The 21,648-nt window shown below is 39.1% G+C and overlaps 1 protein-coding gene across 6 annotated transcripts in view; it reads left to right on the forward strand.

Moving 5' to 3' along the window:
- Positions 1–21,648, forward strand: part of LOC110966116 (CUB and sushi domain-containing protein 3-like) — a 241,430-nt gene that overhangs the window by 200,864 nt on the left and 18,918 nt on the right. For 5 of the 6 annotated variants that reach the window (XM_051956535.1, XM_051956536.1, XM_051956538.1 and 2 more), the window contains 4 exons: positions 4,330–4,512; positions 11,978–12,151; positions 19,840–20,013; positions 20,524–20,597. In XM_051956535.1, coding sequence (XP_051812495.1) covers positions 4,330–4,512; positions 11,978–12,151; positions 19,840–20,013; positions 20,524–20,597 — 605 coding nt within the window. The other variant, XM_051956539.1, reaches the window with a different exon arrangement.

The following is a 21,648-nucleotide window of genomic DNA, read 5'->3' on the forward strand; positions in this document are numbered from 1 at the left end:
GGAGACTATTTGACGTGTAATTTACCGTGATACAGTGGATTTATTTCCACTGTTTCTTCATATTCTTCACTTCTCTAGTCAATGCCTTTCTCCCCTAAGAGTGGTGTTGAATTCCTCTAGTGAGGTGGAGGAATATGCTGTTGGGGGATACAATTAAATGAAGACTTTAGAGCAAAATGCGGAGTGGTGCGTTTAGAGATTACAAGGTTGCCGAGTGAAGTGATCTGCTTTTTTAAACTTGAAGTCCTTGCATCCTAGAAAAGTAAATCCAGGGCTCGAGTAAAACTGATATATTACAAATCCCATCCCCTGGTAGAGCTTTAAGTGCTACAAAGCTATGGCAAAAAATGGGGGGAATAAACTCACACAGCGTCACTTGCCACCAGTATGCTCATAATGTAGTTAAAATGCAGTGCAGAAAGGAATAAATAGATATTTGGTTACAACCCAACAGCCTTTAAATACAGATTGTACTGGAAGCAGCTTATTGAAGTGCATGTAAACTCCTTCTATGATTTCCATCCTTAACTTCATATCTCCCAGTGAGCATTTTTCTCCGGAGCAAGCAAGTGTACTGAATGAAAAGGCTCTTTGGTTAAGTTGAGTTGTTGAAGTCAATAGCCTGCAGCTTTTTCTACATTGTGCTGACAAACTCCATTGTTCACTCCTACAGAAACACAAGCACATGTAAACATTTATGTACACACATTTTTCTCCGGCAGCCTTCCTTTTCTCTTCTAAGACCACTGTTCCACCTCCTCACGAGATGGTTTTGTTTGATACCAACTGAAACTGGTATGAGCAGTCTTTTATTCATGCCAGATGCTTTTGGCCTGTGTTTAGAGAGACTTTTCATGCCTGATTCAGGATAATGTGTAATTTTGGTGGCTCCAAGTCAAATTGAACAGCAGATCTGCTTTGTGGGAAACACAAATACTCACAGTCACCCAAAGATTTATTGACTCCACATTAACATGGCTGTAAAGGCAATAGTTTGGCTACTACAGTCCAGGCTTCCAATTCAGAATCTGTGCTGGATTAAATATGAAATACTGTATGAATGCATTTCTATTGCTAATATTCTAATATTCATTTGACTCAGAAAATACATAGCATTTTTCCAACAGGTTTTAATATTTACTGTGAAATATCTCTGCATGGATTTGATGCATCGGCACAAAATTGTGTACATATAGTCTTGTTTTCCAGACAATGAACCTTAAAGACTTTGGTGATCACCTGATTCTTTTCTCTCTTCTATCACTGTGAGGTTCGTATCTGTAGTGTTGAGTCAGCCGTTGAATGGATTGCCTCAAAGTTTGCCTCACATGTTCTTGTCTTCCTCGGGATGCACTGTAATTTCATTTAACCTTTATTTTATCAGACAAGATATTATGAAAAATTTCTTATTTACAATGACAGCCTGCCAAGTGCCAGAGGGTATTCGAGGGAAAAGAGAGGAGAGCAGAGGAGAAGGAAACAACTTGGTGAACAGTGGAGTCAAGTAAATAATGACTGCAATTTCCAGAAAAAGAAACATTATTTGTCATTTGTTTATTTGGATTTGTTCGCAGAGCAGAAATCAATGTTATATATTGTTCCTCAAAGTCTTATTTGGGAATTTAGGATGGAGTGATGGGTGCAGAATACATCTGATCTAAACTGGAAGCTGAAGTTACACCAAGTAATAAGAATATTGTTTCTAAACAGACAGGTTGCTGGACAGACTTTTTTAGAAAATGACCAGCTGGACAGGTAAATGCCACATCTGTATAGCTTGATAAATATATCCATGTAGACTTAAGTGATGTGACACAGACTGAACTGAACTGCTGCAAAACAAAGCAGTGTATTTACCCATAATGCAAAGAAAACCAGATAAAGATGACGTGTTAGTTTATTTATTACACAACAGGTTCCCAATGAACTGCAGATATTCTGAATGACTGTAAACACTACGTATGTCAGTGCCAGATGCACTGTGTTTTATTCTTCTGACATAAATATAGTGTGTAGGAAAATCTGAGGAGGATGTTGTATGGAATTCCTCTGAATAAACAGAAAACACACTCAACATTTCAGAAATTTAGACGGCAAAGTTTCTTCTACCTTCCAACCTGTCAGTGTTGTTTTGTGTTAATTTGGAAAATAGATATGTCCAGGATTAGATTAACTTTTGAATCAAGCAAGGACTTACTGTCATCAACCCAAAACCTCAGTTAGTGGCAAAGTGAGGACCCCATTTTTTCCTTTATACTCACAACCAGCAACTCTCAGATGAATCATGACAGGATACAAAGTTAGTTTCACTCAGCAGTGATAAGTGTGTCCAAGTGTTGAAGTCCTTGGCAGCAACTGAAAATAAACAAATGTTAATTTAAGGCAGGAGGCGTACGCAGGGACAGACATGTGCTTCCAACTGGCTTCGTACATTAAGGTGAACAAGTCTGGAAGGATTTTCTAATAAGTGCACGCAAATTAGGGCCTGTGAGGTGAAACAAGGTCTGTAAAAAGCAATCAAATAAAGGCTGGCAAATAAATGTATTTATCAGAAATAGCGAAGGGTTAAGACCTGACAATGTAGTGGGCCAACACTGTGAGCCATCTGTTTACTTTGGAGAAAGTGTGCCACGATAAGAAGCCAAGAAAAGGCAAGAAAAGAAGAGACTGAACAGAAATGACTGGCAAAGGGGAGCTCCTCAACATTATTATTATGGTTTTAAATGAGTTCTCCGCTGGAATCGGACAAAAAAATATCCCTGCAGTGGTGGAATGTGGATATGTGAGGGATCACTGTTTTACTGTGATTGATTCTTGGGCCAGGAGCACAATAGATGTTGTGAGGTGATAGTCTGAGTTTAGTGATATTGGCTTCATCATCAGTATTGGTTAATATAGTGCAGATAATGCCTTTAACACATTAAAACGTTTTCTTTATGTCATCAGTTTGGCCAGTGAATGTGCATGTTTGAACAGCATTGTATTTTTTCTGCAGCTGCCATCACATTACATGTTAATTCAAGGAGAGAATAGATTTTTTTTTCCTGCGGTTACGTGAAAGGAAATATGTTCATTTATCACTATTAGTGTTGGCAATCGACCAAAATAGGTTGGAAAATGTAAGATATCAGCAAAAATTCAATAACATGCATCCCTACTTTGAGTGCATTAATATGGCTACCGCTAAATCATCAACAGTTCATGTCTTCACATGAATTAACACCTTAATAGATGCCTTGGAAACCATTTGAGTTATTTTTATTGCCTAGCACACTCCATGTGCAGAGAAATATCTTGTTACATGATGTTGTGTCTAAAGAAAGCTGCTTTATGCATGATGATTCTTTGTGTTTACCTTGATTACATTGTGCACAACCAGCATCAGACTGTTGGAAAATGCACAACACAAGCAAACGTTCATGTTTCATGAAGCTTAATTGTCAAGTGGCCTTTTAAACTTCAGTTGACAACTAGGAGGTGTATGTTGCTATCAAGTAAAATCCAATACATCGCCATATTTAGTGAATTTTAAATCATTCAATATAAAAAAATCTCAAGATTTTTCACTCACTGTGTCTTTACATTGGAGCCAATGTGTCGTGCATTAATCCCCCATTTACAGTACAAGAATGTTTACATGTGCAAGTCTTCTTTACGCTGCACAACTCAAGAAGATGACTGTTTTGTTAATCGTTTAAGTGACTTTAAAAATACAAAAATACCACACTACTTAAACACTATAGCTTTTAAAGAAAGGTTTCTATTGCTTTAAACATCAGAATCAGATAAACACCTCAACATTACCAACGATGTGGCAACAAACACAACATTTTTGTGTTTTGTTTTTAGAAAATCATCACATTAATTAATATGAAGTACTGTTGAAGAACTGTGAGTCCAGGTGCAGTTTCACCCTTGGATTCTTGAATGTTTTATTTGGTGATCAATTTATATCATGCTCAACTGTATATGGCAGAGATGTTTCAAACATTTAAAGCAAATTTTGTTTGTGGCTGAGAGGACAATTATTAAACCTGAAAAAATACTTTTTTCCTGATAGCATTTGAATAAAACTATAAAATGCATGAATATGTCTTAATGCCAGAAAATACAACCAGCGATTTTCTACAAGAAGACTATAAATAGGAAAAAAAATAATTAGAGTAATATAACATAGACCCTCCCCTGTGCTCACCACTCTGTCCAAAGCATGAATAGGCATTCAGGTTAGTGTTGATCAATGGATGTTTTATTTTTTAACAAAGTATGTTTGATGTTCTCTACACCATTTTCTGATGCAAGCTCTTTATATGTGGTTGCTAATGACAGTGATCACCTGTGGCGACCCTGGTATCCCAGCGAATGGGCTTAGATTTGGTGATGACATCACAGTGGGCCAGAATGTGTCGTTCATGTGCCAGCCGGGTTATGTCATGATCGGAGGCGACGCTGCTGTCAGCAGGACCTGCACCACCAATGGAACCTGGAGTGGAACGATGCCAGCATGCCAAGGTAAACGCCACCCACAGACACACATTTTCCATACACTGTGTCATGCACATGCAGCGGTTGACAGTCAACCTTGATAACCATCAGACCGTGCTGTAACAACCTTGGTACTCCAGCACACTGTCACGTACAATATAAAGTACATGCTTGCATTCAGAGATCTAATGAGATTAGTGAGGAAGGTGACACAGGACTTCCTGTGTCATCAGATAATGTTGTACTGTTCACTTTTGTGCCCTGATAACACAAATAGCAAAGACACATTAGAATGGACGTCTTCAACAGAGATGTGTGTATTTGTATTTTAAAAAGTGCGGATATTTGCATTTACACAAGTCTACACTCACAAGTAATTTTCAATATTTTTCTCAGGATTTAATCTCTACATAACATCCAGGACACAGTGATTTCACCTACACCTGCATCTGGAGCTGCACCTGTATTGGCTCAGAGCCAAGGCTACAAGTTCCTCTGACACCCGATGATGGATGTCAGAGGAACTGAAATAAGAAGTCCTCTTCAGCACAACAAGGATCCCTCTAATTGTACTCCAGCAGTTAATCATTGGCTTCCTCTCTCTAAGTTTGTGAGCTCTCGACTCTATGATTAGCAACAAAGTTTAAAAACCCAGTGAGAGGACTCAGGTGTTGTACACCCATCAGCGCTACATCACTCGATGATTTATGATGCTCGAGTGGAGGCGTAGATTAGCACTTCTGCCGTTGACACCCAAAAGTAAGTATTGCAGGGAAGATTAACTTGTGCAGTGAACAGTTCAGAAGTACACCAGGAAAGGGAAGCGCCCACAAGGCAAATGGTGGCTCATTGTTGCTAAGGAACTGTTCCCAGGCTTCTGTCTCAGTTACAGCGAGGCAAGCTGTCGTTATGTTTGCCTCTCGAGAAATGGGAAAGGACAAATGAAATGTGAGGCAGAGTGTGAGAGATGGACATGTACACAGAAAAGCTTAACAAACAACCTGTTAGAGAAATATACACAGGCAAGACCAAGAAAAACAAACACATTTTTAGGACAAGGGACCGAGAATTGTGGAAAAACTCAGAGCCTGTTTATCTTATTTGACTTCTTGTGCAAATCTGTTCTTGTTTGTACATACACCCTATATAAAAGATGCTATTGGATCATTTTGCTTCAATTCACTAAATGCCCCATGCACAAAGTAAAAATAAATAAATCTGACATAAACACATGACTTCTTATATTAATACTTTGAATAAAATTATTTGAAGGAGTATGAGTTGGAAAACTGGGATTTTTGATTTTGCCCAGTATAAACATTGTACAACGCTTCTACCTGGGACACTATTTGAGTGGTTTCACCATAATACCTGCTTAATGCATGTTCCAATGTTGGCCATAAATACATTTTGTGTCATAAAATATGCCTCTGACCATACTCTACGTTTTTAAAATTCTGATTGATGCCGATCAGAGGAAAAAAAATCAACCTCATAGATTGAACAATAAAGTTTTATGGTGGGTATTTTATCAAAGCAGGGTTGTACCCATGAAGTCCATATGCACACATCGATGATCCTGCAAAATTTCAGGACTGTAGCTACATTGTTTCTGAAGGCTCTTCAAACATTGATCTACTGATTGGCGAAAAAATCGACATACGCCACCCCTCCTGAAGAATTTTTATCTCAATAACTAACCTTACCTATAACTCAGATTTTACTTGATATCACATGCATGCACAGAAAAACAATAAGATGAGTATGAGATGGTCTATTGTGAACTTTTTGTTTTATGTGATGAACATAAAATAAGTTGGAATGAATCTTTTATGATCCTGAAGTAGTCTGTCCCATTTCCACTCCTTAGCTCAGCTTATAGAGAGCTTTGGTTTCAAGCCACATGCAAACGTCCTCCACAGGCTCCCGCTGCGACCTTGCCTGGAAGTTTACAACATCTAAACTGACATCGATTGTAATATTTTATTAGCACGTTTCATTATTAACATGCCCTGTTCCATTGTATGTTGAAGTTGTTGAATGAATTGATGGTTGCATCAACAGTTTAAATGGGGACACAGAGAAACATGTGGGTGTATGTGTGCATGAAGCTGTTAACCTCCAAGCCCTAATCCTCACAGCAACAGCTCAGGCAGCCCGATCCTGGTGAGCTTGATGGGGGTAGTGAAACCCTCAGCGCTTAGGCTTTCTCATCACACACACACACACACACACACACACACACACACACACACTCACACACCACCATGCATACATACCATCATATGGGAGCATTCAATTGCCGAAATTTCTCTCTCACGTATAAATAGACAGATGCTTACACAACCTCACGTTTTCTTCCAGCGCTCAGGCTGCCTGAGTGCTGTCAGGTCGCTCTGACCTGTATGCATTAGTGAGTGAGCCACCGGATCTCTCCTGCCTCTTCTCACCTCTCTGCCGCTCTCACTTTCCCAATAGCACTTATTTCTCTCATGGGGTAAATGAATAAAAGAAAGACGAGAGAGAGGAGTTTGATTACTAAGTGGTTACTCTACATTAATTTTTCCGTTCTTATCGTGGATGAAGTATAAGGAAGTAATACAGATGTTTCAAGTTTTATTTTCCCCTTGTCACTGTTCTCTTCCTTTTCTTTGGTCTCTGTCTAACACTATCTAGGACAAGCATTAGAAAAGCACATTGGTAATCACAGCTTTTTATCATCTCTCACTGACAGCCTACGCAGCAAGATGTCTTAGAAAAGGACTGAGAAAATATCTATTTTCTTTCGCGTGAAACTGGAAACGGTGTCTATTCCAGTAGGATTGTTTGCCTTTTCATTTTTGCATGATTGGGTTTAAGTTGAAGGTGCAGCTGTTCAGACAGGGTGAGCTGTTTGAAATTGTCATGATGCAGGGCATCTGTCATCTTGTCATAGATCTGGATGATGTGCGACTGTGATGTGAGCTAATGTTCCAGGAAGGGAGAGAGAAAGGAAGTGAGAAGAAATGAAGAAAAGGCAGAAAGAGAAAAGCTGAGACCGAAAGAGACAAAAAGGTTTTACATGTGCATAATTTTGTTCTTAATGTGTGAGTGTCAGATTCAGCCACAGCATTTGTGTGTGATGTGCAGACACGCACGCACGCACACGCACACACATACACGCGACAGATGACGCATCGTAAGCTTCGCCCAGCAAGGATTCAGTTTGTATCCCAGGTTTGGCATGTTCAGCTAAGAGGCACTAATGCTGCTTAGAACTACTTAGGAAAATGGGGACACTCTCTGCTTCTCATTCAGTTCTCCCTGCCACCCATGCCTTCGTTTTTATAATGTTTTCAGTTTTTTAAAGTAATTCCTGATGCATTGCTTATAGGATTATTAGGCCTACTCCTATAATCAGCCTAATTTGCCTACTTGCACACGTTGCACACACTGAAATCTTCAGACTTTCTCTTTCCCCCTCTTTGTTGCTTCCACACAGACATACTGTAAGACAGCACACACACACACACACACACGCACACGCACACGCATAGAGTAACCAATTTTCTACGTTACAGCATCCAGCTGGGCATTTAAACGAAGTAATTCATAATGAAGTGTCTCTTCTTTTCTAAGGCTCGGCAGCAACAACATGGAAATCCCAAACTGATGACAGTTGTTACTAATTCATCAACTTCAAAGAGGAACAATTTCAAGTGAACTTGTTTCTCCTTGGGAACCTGAGCCATAAAATTACATTACCAAACAAAGAACAGATTGCTCTGCATAAATACCTTAGTGTGGTTTTCATCCATGTATCATTCCTTCTTTTCATAACCAATTTAGAAATAGAACATCAAAATCAAATTTGGTCCACTGCCCAGTTTTTCATTTCCTGTTTTGAACTTTAACATAAAATTGAAAGTACAAATAACAGGCTGCTCTTTTTTGTTTTGTGTCATAAATGTATCGTAAAATAATTTTTTATTTTTATTTTTTTTGGTTTTCTGGCTTTGGGTTTTCAATTGAATATGAAAAGAGAAATGATACACAGATTGTCTTACTTGTGACTTTTATTCACTGTTCACCATGGCCTACATATCTTTCTAAATATAGCATACTTGTAAAGCATATACTGTACACTGCTGCATAATGTCCATATGGAAATCTTTTTGGATTCGCTGCCAACCAAGAACAAAAGACGATTCCACCTTGGAGAGAATGTGTGAATATCCCGCAGTGGCTTGCTCCACATTTATTCTAATTCACTGTGTAGAAAAAAAAGAAAAAAACTAAACCTAACATGGCAGGAGAGATGCCCATCATGTGTCTAGCTTTTATTAATACAGTCATAGTCACAATATAAAGCCAGCTTATTGTCATATTATATATGTGAGGAAGTGTAGAAATGGTTTTAAATAGTCAGAAGTCAATGCTTTCTGAATTATGTAAATAAAATAAGGATGATTAAAGTCTAGTTTGTCAGAAAGGGAGGAATTGAACAGCTATTTTAGCTTTTGGAATGAAATACTTAGTCCTAATTAAATGCCTTTGTTCTCTTTGTGGATCATAGATTAAGTGTTACATGTTTGATTCTTTTTTAAAAAACAGAATTTCAAGCTAAAATCATAAATTAACTGTACTCATATTTAGTATCCAACCCAAGACAACAGTTGGCAAACTAATGAAGGAAGTGAAATTACCAGCTGTAATCTTATTTAGGTATTAAAAACAGCATGATGATGTCTGTCATGCAGTTTGCCAAGTTGCTTGGATGTTGTGAAGTTAATATTCTCATAGCACTCGCAGTCGGAACATTCCTGGTTTGGAGGTTTAAAGTAGTAAGCTCGGTGTTTCTTATGACATCCACTAATGCAGCTGGTGCTTGTGATGCTGCTCAGCGCCGCAATGTTCTTAAATCTGCCTTCATCTGGCTCTGTGTGTATTTTTGTCATGTATTTTGCAAATGAAACTTACTGTGTTGCCATGCTGCCAAAGGACTAAATCTCAGCTGGAGACTGTGGTGTTAACATGACAGTTTAAGTAAGTAGATTTATAAACTAAACATCTGATCTTGCCAAGCAGTTGCAAGGCTTGAATGAAGTCTGACTTCAATTTGCCAATGTTTGTTCAAGGGTTTCATCAGACACAAGAAAGAGAAAGAAGGACTTGAGGAAATGATGGGTACTGAGGGAGGATAGTAATAGTATAAAACAACTGCTATAATTTATTCACATCCCTAAAACCCATATCCCATATGCGTCCCCATGGGTTCATCTCCAACTGTGTCAGAACAAATTCTGAGCTTTATTATGCATTCATTTATTACATTTGTTGAGCAGGAAGTTTGTAGCTTACACAGACACAAGATGCCCCCTCTTTTCTCACAGATATTATTCAGTATACTCCAAACGGAGATGGCAGAAAAATCCCTTATAGTCAAAACACAGACTATTTCTTTGGGCTAAAGACCTAATTTTCACTCAGTCATAATCCACACTGTGTTGAATGGTGAGTCTGTACAGATTCTGTTGCTTCTTGATATCTGTAAAATAGCAGTAAATGGGGTGTAATTGTAATTTTGACAAAACATATTCATTTTTGACCTGCATGTAAAAGCTAACTTAAATCCTGCTGGGTTTAAAAGCAGAAGCCCTTAGGGAAATATTTTATCATTTTGGGTCTGAATGGAAAGATAAAATCTGTGTGAATGACAATTTACTAGGGGGGAAAAAGAGAGTTTATTACGATGTCTAATACATTTAAACAACACTACTCCCGCCGTCACCGTTTATCAAAATTTTAATTAGAAACGCAAGGCCCAGGGTGTAGCCATATCCATGTAAATCCACATAAATCACAGTAATTATCTCTAAGACTTGTCTGTTATCCTTGAGTTGTAGCAGATAGCTGTGTTGGTTCAATTGACTCAAAGTAAAAGAAACTGTTTTCTTTAGATTTTTTTTAATCTTTCATTCTTGTGTCTATGGCTTTACACTACATATCCAGTAATTGAGTATTGTGTATATTATTTCTATACATATTTTTATGCAGCTTGAATGCTTATTGGATAAAGTCGTGTTTAGAGATTTATTTGTGTGGATTAACATGATTCACACAATTATTAGACAGCTTCATTTCTTCAGGTTAAAACAAAGAGATTTTACGAACATAAATATTTGTAAAATACTTTTCAGATGGATGCAACGCTGTTGAAATAGCTGAATTATTGATGCTTGCCCACCAGACATCAAACATTTTGCAGCAAATAGACAGCAGGAATGCATTGAGAAGAAAAGGTTCAAAATAACTGCAAAGGACTGCAGAGAGCTTCAGAGAAAGTAAACATGCCAGAAGTTCCATTGACTCCATTATCCTCCAGTGCTACTGAACTGCAGAACTCCAGCTTAGCTGGAGAGTCCAGAAGTATATGGTGTGAAGTGCTCAGAGACATGACTTAGGTAAAGAAGGCTGATACAAGACCACCATTGAAGTGTCGAGATTCGGCAAAGAAATATCTGGGGACAGATCTTCAAAGGTGTCAGGGACAGATGAAATGAAAGCCAGTGGATGGACCAGATTAATTAGTCTGAGACCGGATCACTAATGGACCCCACTGTGAGTCAGAAACCAGCGGGTTAGAGGAGAGGTATTGATATTGGCTGCCGTCACTATGAGCCTGGATGAGCTAGTTGGGCCTTTTTCAGAGTGGAGATATAAAGACGGACTGAAAGTCAACTCAAAAACCTCCTGCCAGTTTCTAGGCAGTAGTTTCTTCAAGCAATAGTGCAGGAAGTAGTAAACAGCATTCAAGGAAAATTTGCCATTACATGCATCTGTGTAAAGTACTACTAGGCTAGCCAACAAGATCCCATCTGACTTAAAATGTAAGATTCACAGTGAGTGAAGGCAGCATACCTCTCTGATTAGCATTTGGAAAGGTGTGGTTGCCACTTTTGCTGGTGTACAAATCTGACAAACTCAGCATGCAGGATGAATATTCATTGCATACTTTTAAAGGGCCAAAAGTGTCATTTAATTGCCACTTTATGCTTCTTAATTGTGACACTTCAAAAAGTGAATATATGGAATATTTTAATAACCTATCAATTTTGAATATTTATATATTCCTGTGAGAAAGTCAAAATTCACTTTTTCTCTGCTAAACATTCAGGGTTGAGGTTCTGTAATATTTTGGATTTACTGAGTGCATCCTAAATATTACAATAAAATGAATCCTGAAGAATACAATTTGCCTAGTAATTGTGCATGCAGTGTAGAATCTTATATTTTCAGGACATTTGAATGGTCTCGTTCAAATTCTTGTTTTGACTTAGACATCTCTTGGTTTTCAAGTGACAGCAAATAATACCCTCAACTCCAACTTCTTCCTGTTTGCGGCTGACTTTCCGCTGCTGAAGCTCATTTGAACTTTGTTTTGACTCAAATGTCTCTGGACCTGTTATGTGCATTGACTATACTTTGATAAACTTGTGACTCTCCTCCACAGTGGTATCGTGTCCCACACCTCCATCCATCCCCAACGGCCTCCTGGAGGGCTCAGTGCTCGAGTGGGGAACCAGTGTGAGCTACAGCTGTTTGTCTGGCTATGAGCTCTCCTTCCCCGCTGTGTTAACCTGCACTGGAAACGGGACGTGGAGCGGAGACCTGCCTCAGTGTCTGCGTGAGTCATTCTTTGCCACCCTAATTTGTACCTACATTTATGATAATTATAATGGTAATTACAGGCGTCTATAGAGGAAATCTCTTTGTGTTTAGACTGAAATGGACTTGGTGACATTTCTGCTGCTGTCTGAAATGTGGCAATTCACACAGTGAGCTAAATTGGGTCTTTTCTCTTGATGCCTTGATGTCGCTTTTTAAACATTATCTAGCTTAAGAAATGTTGGACTCTTAATTAAAGTCTGGCATCCTGTTGCTTTCCTTCTTCCTCACATATTGATCATGATTTTATACTCCATCATTGGGAAATAAAGATAAAACATTCTCTGCCATGCCTCATACTTTTGCATGTGAAATTACCAGGATTTCCACGGTGCATGAAATTTGTGAAAACATGGAATATTGAGAGGTATAATAATCCGAGAGGTAGTCATAACATTTTACATTTTTCTTCGGGGAAGTCGTGACATAACAGGTAATTTTTAAAGGTCTCCTGACAGCGATATACCTGCATGTTATTCTAACACTCGTCTCATACTCTCACTACATTAGTTTCAAGTTGTGTTCTCTAAGGCAAACCCGCTTACACCTCTTCGCAAATTATTTCAAGTTGATGAAATTAATGAAAGTCATAAATAAGTCATGAAATGTAACACCAGGACCTTGGTGGAAAAGCTGAACTACAATACAATTATAATACGACAGTCTTACAGAGCTGCAGAGGGGGCATTACCGGTGTTGCCCCTTGTCAGAGCATCAAGGCTTTTTAGGAAGCAGTTAACATACCCTCATCAACTTTATGCGGCTACAAATGACTGTTTGAAAATCAAATACAGAAAAATATGAAGGAGAAGGACATTAGACTGTACCTGTTCAGGATGAGCAAAAATTAATATTTTAACATTAGTACATTAAATGAAACCTCTAATTTACATTTTGATGATATGAAAAGTGATTTGACCTCTAGCCCTACAGTCAAAGCTACAATGTTGATGATGAAGATGATGATCTGAGTGGACCCACAAGTGGAGTGTCTTATGCTACTTACTACATTAAGACTATCTCTGAATCGTCTTTGCAAGCATAATAATAACCTCTGGGATGCATGACTGCTCAAGAGTGTCTGGCTGTCATCTGAATCATTCTTGCACTATATCAGTCTGACAGAAATTAAATATCCAGAAGGGTAAAGTACTTACATGTGTTTTTTTTCCCCTCTCTCTCTGTGTGTGTTAGAACTCACTTGAATGTACGTTTGGAGAAAGTGGAATTAAACAAATGCCACTAAAAAATAATCCAGCACAACACGCTGAGCGCTGAAAGATGTGTTGTTTTTTTTCCTGAAGCATCGCTACTTAAACTAGTGGATGTAGGCAGCCCTTTTGTTTTCACTGGTGAAGTGCTCCTCTTGGATAACTGATTATTGCAGCTCTCTTATGCAAGTAATCTCTGCTATCAGAATTGAGCGAAATTAGATGTTTTTTCAGGAACACATGTTGCACCACTACAAACATAAACCATCTGAGACTGATCACTTAGTGCATTTAAAGAGGACAAATTATACTTTTCCTTAGTTTCAGTTCTAATGTAACAATGCCAATGTTCATGCACACCCACAAAATCCAGTTACAGTTTTCTTTGGAAAATGTATACAGCCATTCTTGCTAAACAATCTAATCGAGTATTATTATAGAATTGAAAGGGAAATACCCTGACTGCAGAGGTTTTCTACTTCAGTCGAAGTGTTGATGCATTTTTCACATATACAACTAACGCTTAACTACTTAACGGGATGTACAGAACAGACATTTTCTGTGCAGCTCACAATTGAAAGACTAAACCCTAGATTATGTTACAACAGATAATGACCATAGCATCTATCAAATGGATACATCCTGTTGTCATCTTTGTTGCTGCGGATGTTCATGCTGTCCGATCTGATGTTCCTGATTAGATGTGGGCTCAAACATGTACAGATAGAATTGAAAAATGTCCATTTCTAATCAAGAATAAGGAATTTTGCTACTTTGCAGGTGTACAGTTTTCTTTCCAAAGCTTGACAACAGCACAAGGCAGTGCCGAGGCTGCTGGTAGTCGGCCAATCAGACCAACGATCTTTTAGGGAGGTGGACATTAAAGAGGTTTGCTCTAAGATTTCCTGTTTCAGACAGAGACTTGGCTGAGAGACTACATAATAGGAAAAATAAGATGGATAATGATTTCTTTAAACTGTGAATTATGCAAAGCTACTAGTGAAGCCCCAGAATAAAACTAGAGACCATCTGTGATGGGATCACACCAGCTGTGATGTCCGGCAACAGTTGAGGTTCTGATCCTCGAGCACTCATTGCACAGTCATCTAACACCCATCTTCAAACTCAGCCTTCATTTTGATGTCAGCTACACACCTGTAAAATTTGATGGCTGCACTTTACATGGTAGAGATGCTACCACTGTGACAAAATCTGTCCAGAGACATAAAAATATCTGCCAAAATACTAAAAATTGCCTTTGTGGTAGTTCCTGCTGTAGGAGGTCTCCACATTGTGCTATGATGACACACAGACACACACACACACACATAGACACACATGGACACACACAGTGAAAAAGACAGTGACATACTTACTCACAAGGTGCTCATTTGCGTAGTTAGCGTGAGATGCAGCTGACAGGCAGCTTGTGTTTGTGGCCATGCAGATAGAAGCACAGCACCTTGTGCAGCCATTTGCTCCTCTAAGTGACCACATGGCAGCTGTTTATTGTAATTCATGTAAATGAATGAGCACACTGCTTCCTGATTTATATACTGCTTAACTATAAAGGGCCATATTTTCCAGTTATGACCAGATATGTACTATGATACTGAATTTCCCTTCGGGGATGAATAAAATTATTCTATTCTGTATATGCTTTAGCAAAGCTAAAGGCATGTTTTAATTGAAGTTCACTGGTGTCTGTATTCCAGTTCTGCATCGCTGTGTTGGATTAAACATGTCAGCTGGTCATAACATGGATAACAGTCCACTTGGTAAATGCACCATGCCTAGAAGCTGTCTGCTGCAATTGTGATAGCCAGTGACATCCCCCGACACACTACAATCATTTTTCTGCATCAGCACCCCCAAAACAACCTCCTGCAGCAGTGTGAGCGAGTAACCTTTATGTTCCATGACACTGTTTAGTGTCCAGGCACAGAGCCGTTTCTGGCACAGTAATTACATTTAATTGGCACATTCTAAGAGCTCTTCACCATAAATATCATTCATTGTGTTCAATAAGCAACTTTTGTAAAGAACGTTAGTCTCCTGCGGCATTCCTCAAAGTGGGAGCATGTATGTGATAAATCACCTAGGTTTACCAAGGCAAATAAATGAGCCTGGAAAAGGGGAACAAAGGGGAAGAAAATGCTGATCATATTTGGTGTAGAGAAGGCTATTATCTGTGCATTAAAATGTCAGCACAGCACTATCTACAGCACTCTCAGGTGGTAGCTACTATAAACTGTGAAGTCATTATTAAGAGATAAATCCTTGGTGTCAATGCTTACAGGGTAGTTATACTACTGACCATTACTGTGTGTGTGTGTGTGTGTGTGTGTGTGTGTGTGTGTATATATATATTAATGTAAACATATATTTTAAACAGAGAAGCTACAAAGGCACACAGGCCAGTAATGTTTTTTGCATCTCTGCATGACACAAAACTAAAAAGATAATTTCTAAGAAACAGTCAGTACATTGCATTAACTTGTAGACTGTAGATATTTTCCATGTAGCAATAAAAGTGTAGCTCAGCTGTAAGAATAATCAGATTTCTATTGGCTACATAATACACATTTGCTCCAGATGAAACCTGATGCATTTACTACATTTCGCTGGTTGCAGAATAATTTAGAAGCCACTGCCATGGTGTTTATTTGACATAGTATCTTTGCACTGCTCTATATTTCATAAATACTGTTGCAGTTCCTTTTCAACTTGGCACTTTTTAATTGAAGACTGTTCAGCAAAACTGCAGGAATGCAAGGAATCTGAAAATCAGATCTTAATATCTGTACTTTTATAAGCATTTTCTATCAAATAGGATGAAGATGCATGTTCATATTCCCTGCACTGACACACAGGAAACAGCATATTTCAGTGTCAGAGAATGCTAGTTCATGTGTCTGCACAGACAAGTCTGTGATCCCAGCTTTGAATCTGGTCTCTGCATACTGATTACTTAAAAGCATTGATAATTCATCAAGGAAGAGGAGAGGCGATGTGAGAGAGAAAGTTTGACTCATCTCTCCCTCCTTCAGCCTCACACACATACTGTACACACACATGCACACACAGGGACATTAAATATGCTGAGCTTGGTTTGGCTTGGGGCCATTCCTCTTATATATCCATAAAACAGTACATTATTTCCTGCTGCTTGAAGCTCATGACTGATGTGCATGTCACCTGTTTGGTCTGTTCTGTCAGTCCTCCAAAAAATGCCATCTGAATGCTAAGTCTCACAATGCCATTTGAAAAGTGACTAGAATAGCTTTCAGAACCGACATTTGCATCTTTATTTGTTGTCATATCAAACACAGTCAAACTATTGCGTAGTGGGGGGTTGAAAATCGCAATGCATTGTTTTCAGAGGGGACCTGTGTTATAGACAAACATGTTTTCTAGGAGAAGATATGACTCTGAATACAAGGATCTGTTTCTGAGATAACAGTATTTGCAGTAATGGCTTTATTCAGCCATTCCTGCATGGGCTGGATTCTAATCTCCTCTTTTACTAGATATCTATTATGTCAGGGGCTGGCTGGTGGAAGACCCTGTTGGTTCCTGAGTTCTAGGAAGAGAGGAAACAAGAACTTATCTCTGTCTCCAGACCTCCATGCAGCAGCACATGTCGGGTCTGGAGAAGCAGCCTGCCTTATTATTGGCTTGATCCCGCAGTGCTCTGGCTGCATGACTGAATGCTGTGACTCTCATCTTCGTCTCTGCTCTCACATAGACTGAGCATTTCTAAACCCCCCACGGCGAACAAGTAATGTTTACCGATCAGTATGGTTGTGGATTAATGGATGGATGTAAAGTATAAGACGAATAGAAAGATACGTTGGCAGACTGTAAAATGGCTGACTTCTCTCACCATCAAGTTCATTCAGCTGAAATTATTCTAGTCAGTTTGATTAGATGTCTATAAGCAATAAATTGAGGGAGCAGCGGTGATAATCCATTGAGCTTCATCTGCCGAGGCTGTGGCTGGAGTCCTATTAAAAAAGTCATATCGTGCAAGCAGCTCTGAGAGCACCAGCAGCAGCAGATGGCTTCAGTCGTGTTAACCTCAAGGCTCACTCAGAGAAATTAATGTTTCACTTGCTAATTATTTTGATCTAAAAGTGAGAGCCATGACCTCCCTCACTCCCTCTTTGCTGCCAAGATGAATCGCCACATACCTGCAGTAAGAGAGGTAGATTCTTGGAGGAAATGGAAAAATATCAAAATAAAAAACTAGACAGAGCAATTCGCCCTCAGACAAAGATGTCAGTATGTCTGCCCACATGCAATAAGAAAGACTTTGTACAAACATTATGCCAGTGCAATTTGAATAATTCAGTCCTTGAAGATTTTCCAAATCCTACAGAAAAACAATTATTTTAACAGTCAGGCACTCAAACAAACAGGATATGATAAAATGCCTGTGGAAACCAACAAAACTCACAGCAGCAGTTAAAGCCCCTGTAGGTGCTCGTGGTCTGATCGTGTGTGGGTACAGCAGTAGCCCACACACCTTTTTATTTCTGAGTGAAGCACTGAATAGTCCTCTGAATGCTGCATTCAATTGACTGTTTTCTGCAAAATTCCTTATAAGTTGTAAGGTGAAAAAGAGGTGAATATTTGTAATATATATGGCACATCAACGGGGCATCAGTGTTGACGTAAACAGGAGCAGGGTGCTGAAGTCGGTGCATATTTATCTTGGGTGGTCGGTAACATCTGTGTTGGATTTGTTGGCTCTTAACTTATCATGTCAGCAATATAACACATACACACGTGGACAAAATTGTTGGTACCCCTCAGTTAAAGAAGGAAAAACCCACAATTCTCACTGAAATCACTTGAAACTCACAAAAGTAACAATAAATAAAAATTTATTGAAAATTAAATAATCAAAATCAGCCATCACTTTTGAATTGTTGATTAACATAATTATTTAAAAAAACAAACTAATGAAATAGGGCTGGACAAAAATGATGGTACCCATAACTTAATATTTTGTTGCACAGCCTTTTGAGGCAATCACTGCAATTAAACGATTTCTGTATTTGTCAATGAGCGTTCTGCAGCTGTCAACAGGTATTTTGGCCCACTCCTCATGAGCAAACAGCTCCAGTTGTCTCAGGTTTGATGGGTGTCTTCTCCAAATGGCATGTTTCAGCTCCTTCCACATATGTTCAATGGGATTCAGATCTGGGCTCATAGAAGGCCACTTTAGAATAGTCCAACGCTTTTCTCTCAGCCATTCTTGGGTGTTTTTGGCTGTGTGTTTTGGATCGTTGTCCTGTTGGAAGACCCATGACCTGCGACTGAGACCAAGCTTTCTGACACTAGGCAGCACATTTCTCTCCAGAATGCCTTGATAGTCTTCAGATTTCATCGTACCTTGCACACTTTCAAGACACCCTGTGCCAGATGCAGCAAAGCAGCCCCAAAACATTACTGAGCCTCCTCCATGTTTCACCGTAGGGACAGTGTTCTTTTCTTCGTATGCTTGGTTTTTGAGTCTATGAACATAGAGTTGATGTGCCTTACCAAAAAGCTCCAGTTTGGTCTCATCTGTCCAAAGGACATTCTCCCAGAAGCTTTGTGGCTTGTCAACATGCATTTTTGCAAATTCCAGTCTCGCTTTTTTATGAGTTTTTTTCAGCAGTGGTGTCCTCCTTGGTCGTCTCCCATGAAGTCCGCTTTGGCTCAAACAACGACGAATGGTGCGATCTGACACTGATGTACCTTGGCCTTGGAGTTCACCTTTAATTTCTTTGGAGGTTGCTCTGGGCTCTTTGGATACAATTCCAACGATCCGTCTCTTCAATTTGTCATCAATTTTCCTCTTGCGGCCACGTCCAGGGAGGTTGGCTACTGTCCCGTGGGTCTTGAACTTCTGAATAATATGAGCCACTGTTGTCACAGGAACTTCAAGCTGTTTAGAGATGGTCTTATAGCCTTTACCTTTAAAATGTTTGTCTATAATTTTTTTTCGGATGTCCTGGGACAATTCTCTCCTTCGCTTTCTGTTGTCCATGTTCAGTGTGGTACACACCTTTTCACCAAACAGCAGGGTGACTACTTGTCTCCCTTTAAATAGGCAGACTGACTGATTATGAGTTTGGAAACACCTGTGATGTCAATTAAATGACACACCTGAGTTGATCATGTCACTCTGGTCAAATAGTTTTCAATCTTTTATAGAGGTACCATCATTTTTGTCCAGGCCTGTTTCATTAGTTTGTTTTTTTAAATAATTATGTTAATCAACAATTCAAAAGTAATGGCTGTTTTTGATTATTTCATTTTCAATAAATTTTTATTTATTGTTACTTTTGTGAGTTTCAAGTGATTTCAGTGAGAATTGTGGGTTTTTCCTTCTTTAACTGAGGGGTACCAACAATTTTGTCCACGTGTGTATCTGCCTCTGCAGCCAAGTTCTGTGGAGATCCCGGTACGCCTCCCAAAGGACGGCGCGAAGGACGCAGTTTCATCTTCAAGTCGGAGGTGACGTTCAGCTGCAGCACCCCGTATGTGCTGGTGGGATCAACAACACGCATGTGCCAGGAGGACGGCACCTGGAGCGGATCTCAGCCTCGATGTATAGGTATTAAATATTAGTCTGTATGCTGATTTAGCTATTACATTATTCATAGCCCAAGGATGTCACTCCAGCATCTGATATTTCCGCATCCAAGAGGCTTTATGCACATTTTAGAGTGAAATAACAAAAGTCATGAAACCAAACAAACATGATGTCTGCCAGGTACGATCAAAAAGTACGAGCAGTTCACATGAATAGCAGAACACAAGGTGAAGCAGAATCAATAGGCTCTTAACTGGTGCTGATGTAAAACTCAACCACAAGAATGATATATTTCTGTTTTTAACTTGTCTTCATTGTACAAATGCTCTGTATTTACAGCTGAAGAAATGGATCTTAGTCTCACCAATTACTGAAAGTTACCAAAGTCAGTTTCTTTAAACTTTCAAAGCTAAAGGTTCAGGATGGTCCACTTATTCTGGTCATTTTATCACATCTACTCAGTCATGGTCATCATTTCCCCACTGTCATTCCAAATTTATCCCTTATTGTCACATTGCTTTCTTGTTCTAGAACCCACAAGATCCACGTGTGAGAACCCAGGAACACCTGAGCACGGCTTCATGAATTACACAACAGGCTTTAAGGTAAAAAGAGGAAAAATGCAATCGATTTATATTTTAAAAGACTGTTATGTACTTGAACTGAGGGGAATCATATATTTAAATTTAAAACAAATTGATATTTTATATGGTAACAATTTGTACCCTTAATTTCCACACACTGTATAAAGATGACATACTATGAGAAACTTACGAAACCGTGACGTTCAGTACGACACTTTCTACTGCCTTCTACTTTGATGTGCAGCGTGGGTCAGGAGATACCCATTTTCCATTGAATTTGGGTCACTTTTGACCCTTTTTGTGCATCAAAGGGTTAAAAGATGGGATTTATTGAATTCCAACCCTAATCCTCACCTGTAAAGCAGGTGTGTAACATGATATACTGTTACAGACTCATCTAGCACAACTTATGTGATATTTGAAGACTGTTATACTTAAGAGGTGAGAGCAGATGAAAGCATCTTTCAAAGCTCCATTGCGTTAACTGTTGTCAGTTCTCTGTCGAATGGGCAGTTTCCAGGGGAACTTCCAGGTAAAATCATCATTTATTCCTTTGGATGATGTTATATGATGCAAGAATGTAGCACTGAAGTGTGTACATTTCCATCCCAGGTGGTTACAAAGAAGAAAACTGCTTGTATTTCTCAGCCTCTTGAATGTTTGCGTGAAGATATGGTGCATTTCTGGGTCTATGATAATGTGCGCTGGATAACGTTTGAGGGAATGTGTAAAACAAGCAATGCAAAAATGCATCATAGTCAGAAAAATTGATATCATGACCAGTGGTGTGTGCACGGTGGCTCCCTTGAGATGCTTTCAGCAAGTGTATTTCATTTTATTTCCTCCCTGCTGCTCTTAGAGTGTCACTTACAAGTTAAGTGCAAATGATTTCTCCACAACATTCAGCAAAATATCTGATCTGGAATTTGTCCCAAATGAAAGCAGCAGCAGCTTATTTGGATCAGTGCATGTAATGGCTGCAGTCCTGCATTTTCTGCATTGCTGAACAACTTTACCACTATCTTGACATCGCAGAATGAGACAGTCGTGTGTCGATACTGTCTTTAAGCAG

Source organism: Acanthochromis polyacanthus, chromosome 12 (genome assembly GCF_021347895.1).
Source record: "Acanthochromis polyacanthus isolate Apoly-LR-REF ecotype Palm Island chromosome 12, KAUST_Apoly_ChrSc, whole genome shotgun sequence".
Lineage (NCBI taxonomy): Eukaryota > Metazoa > Chordata > Actinopteri > Pomacentridae > Acanthochromis > Acanthochromis polyacanthus.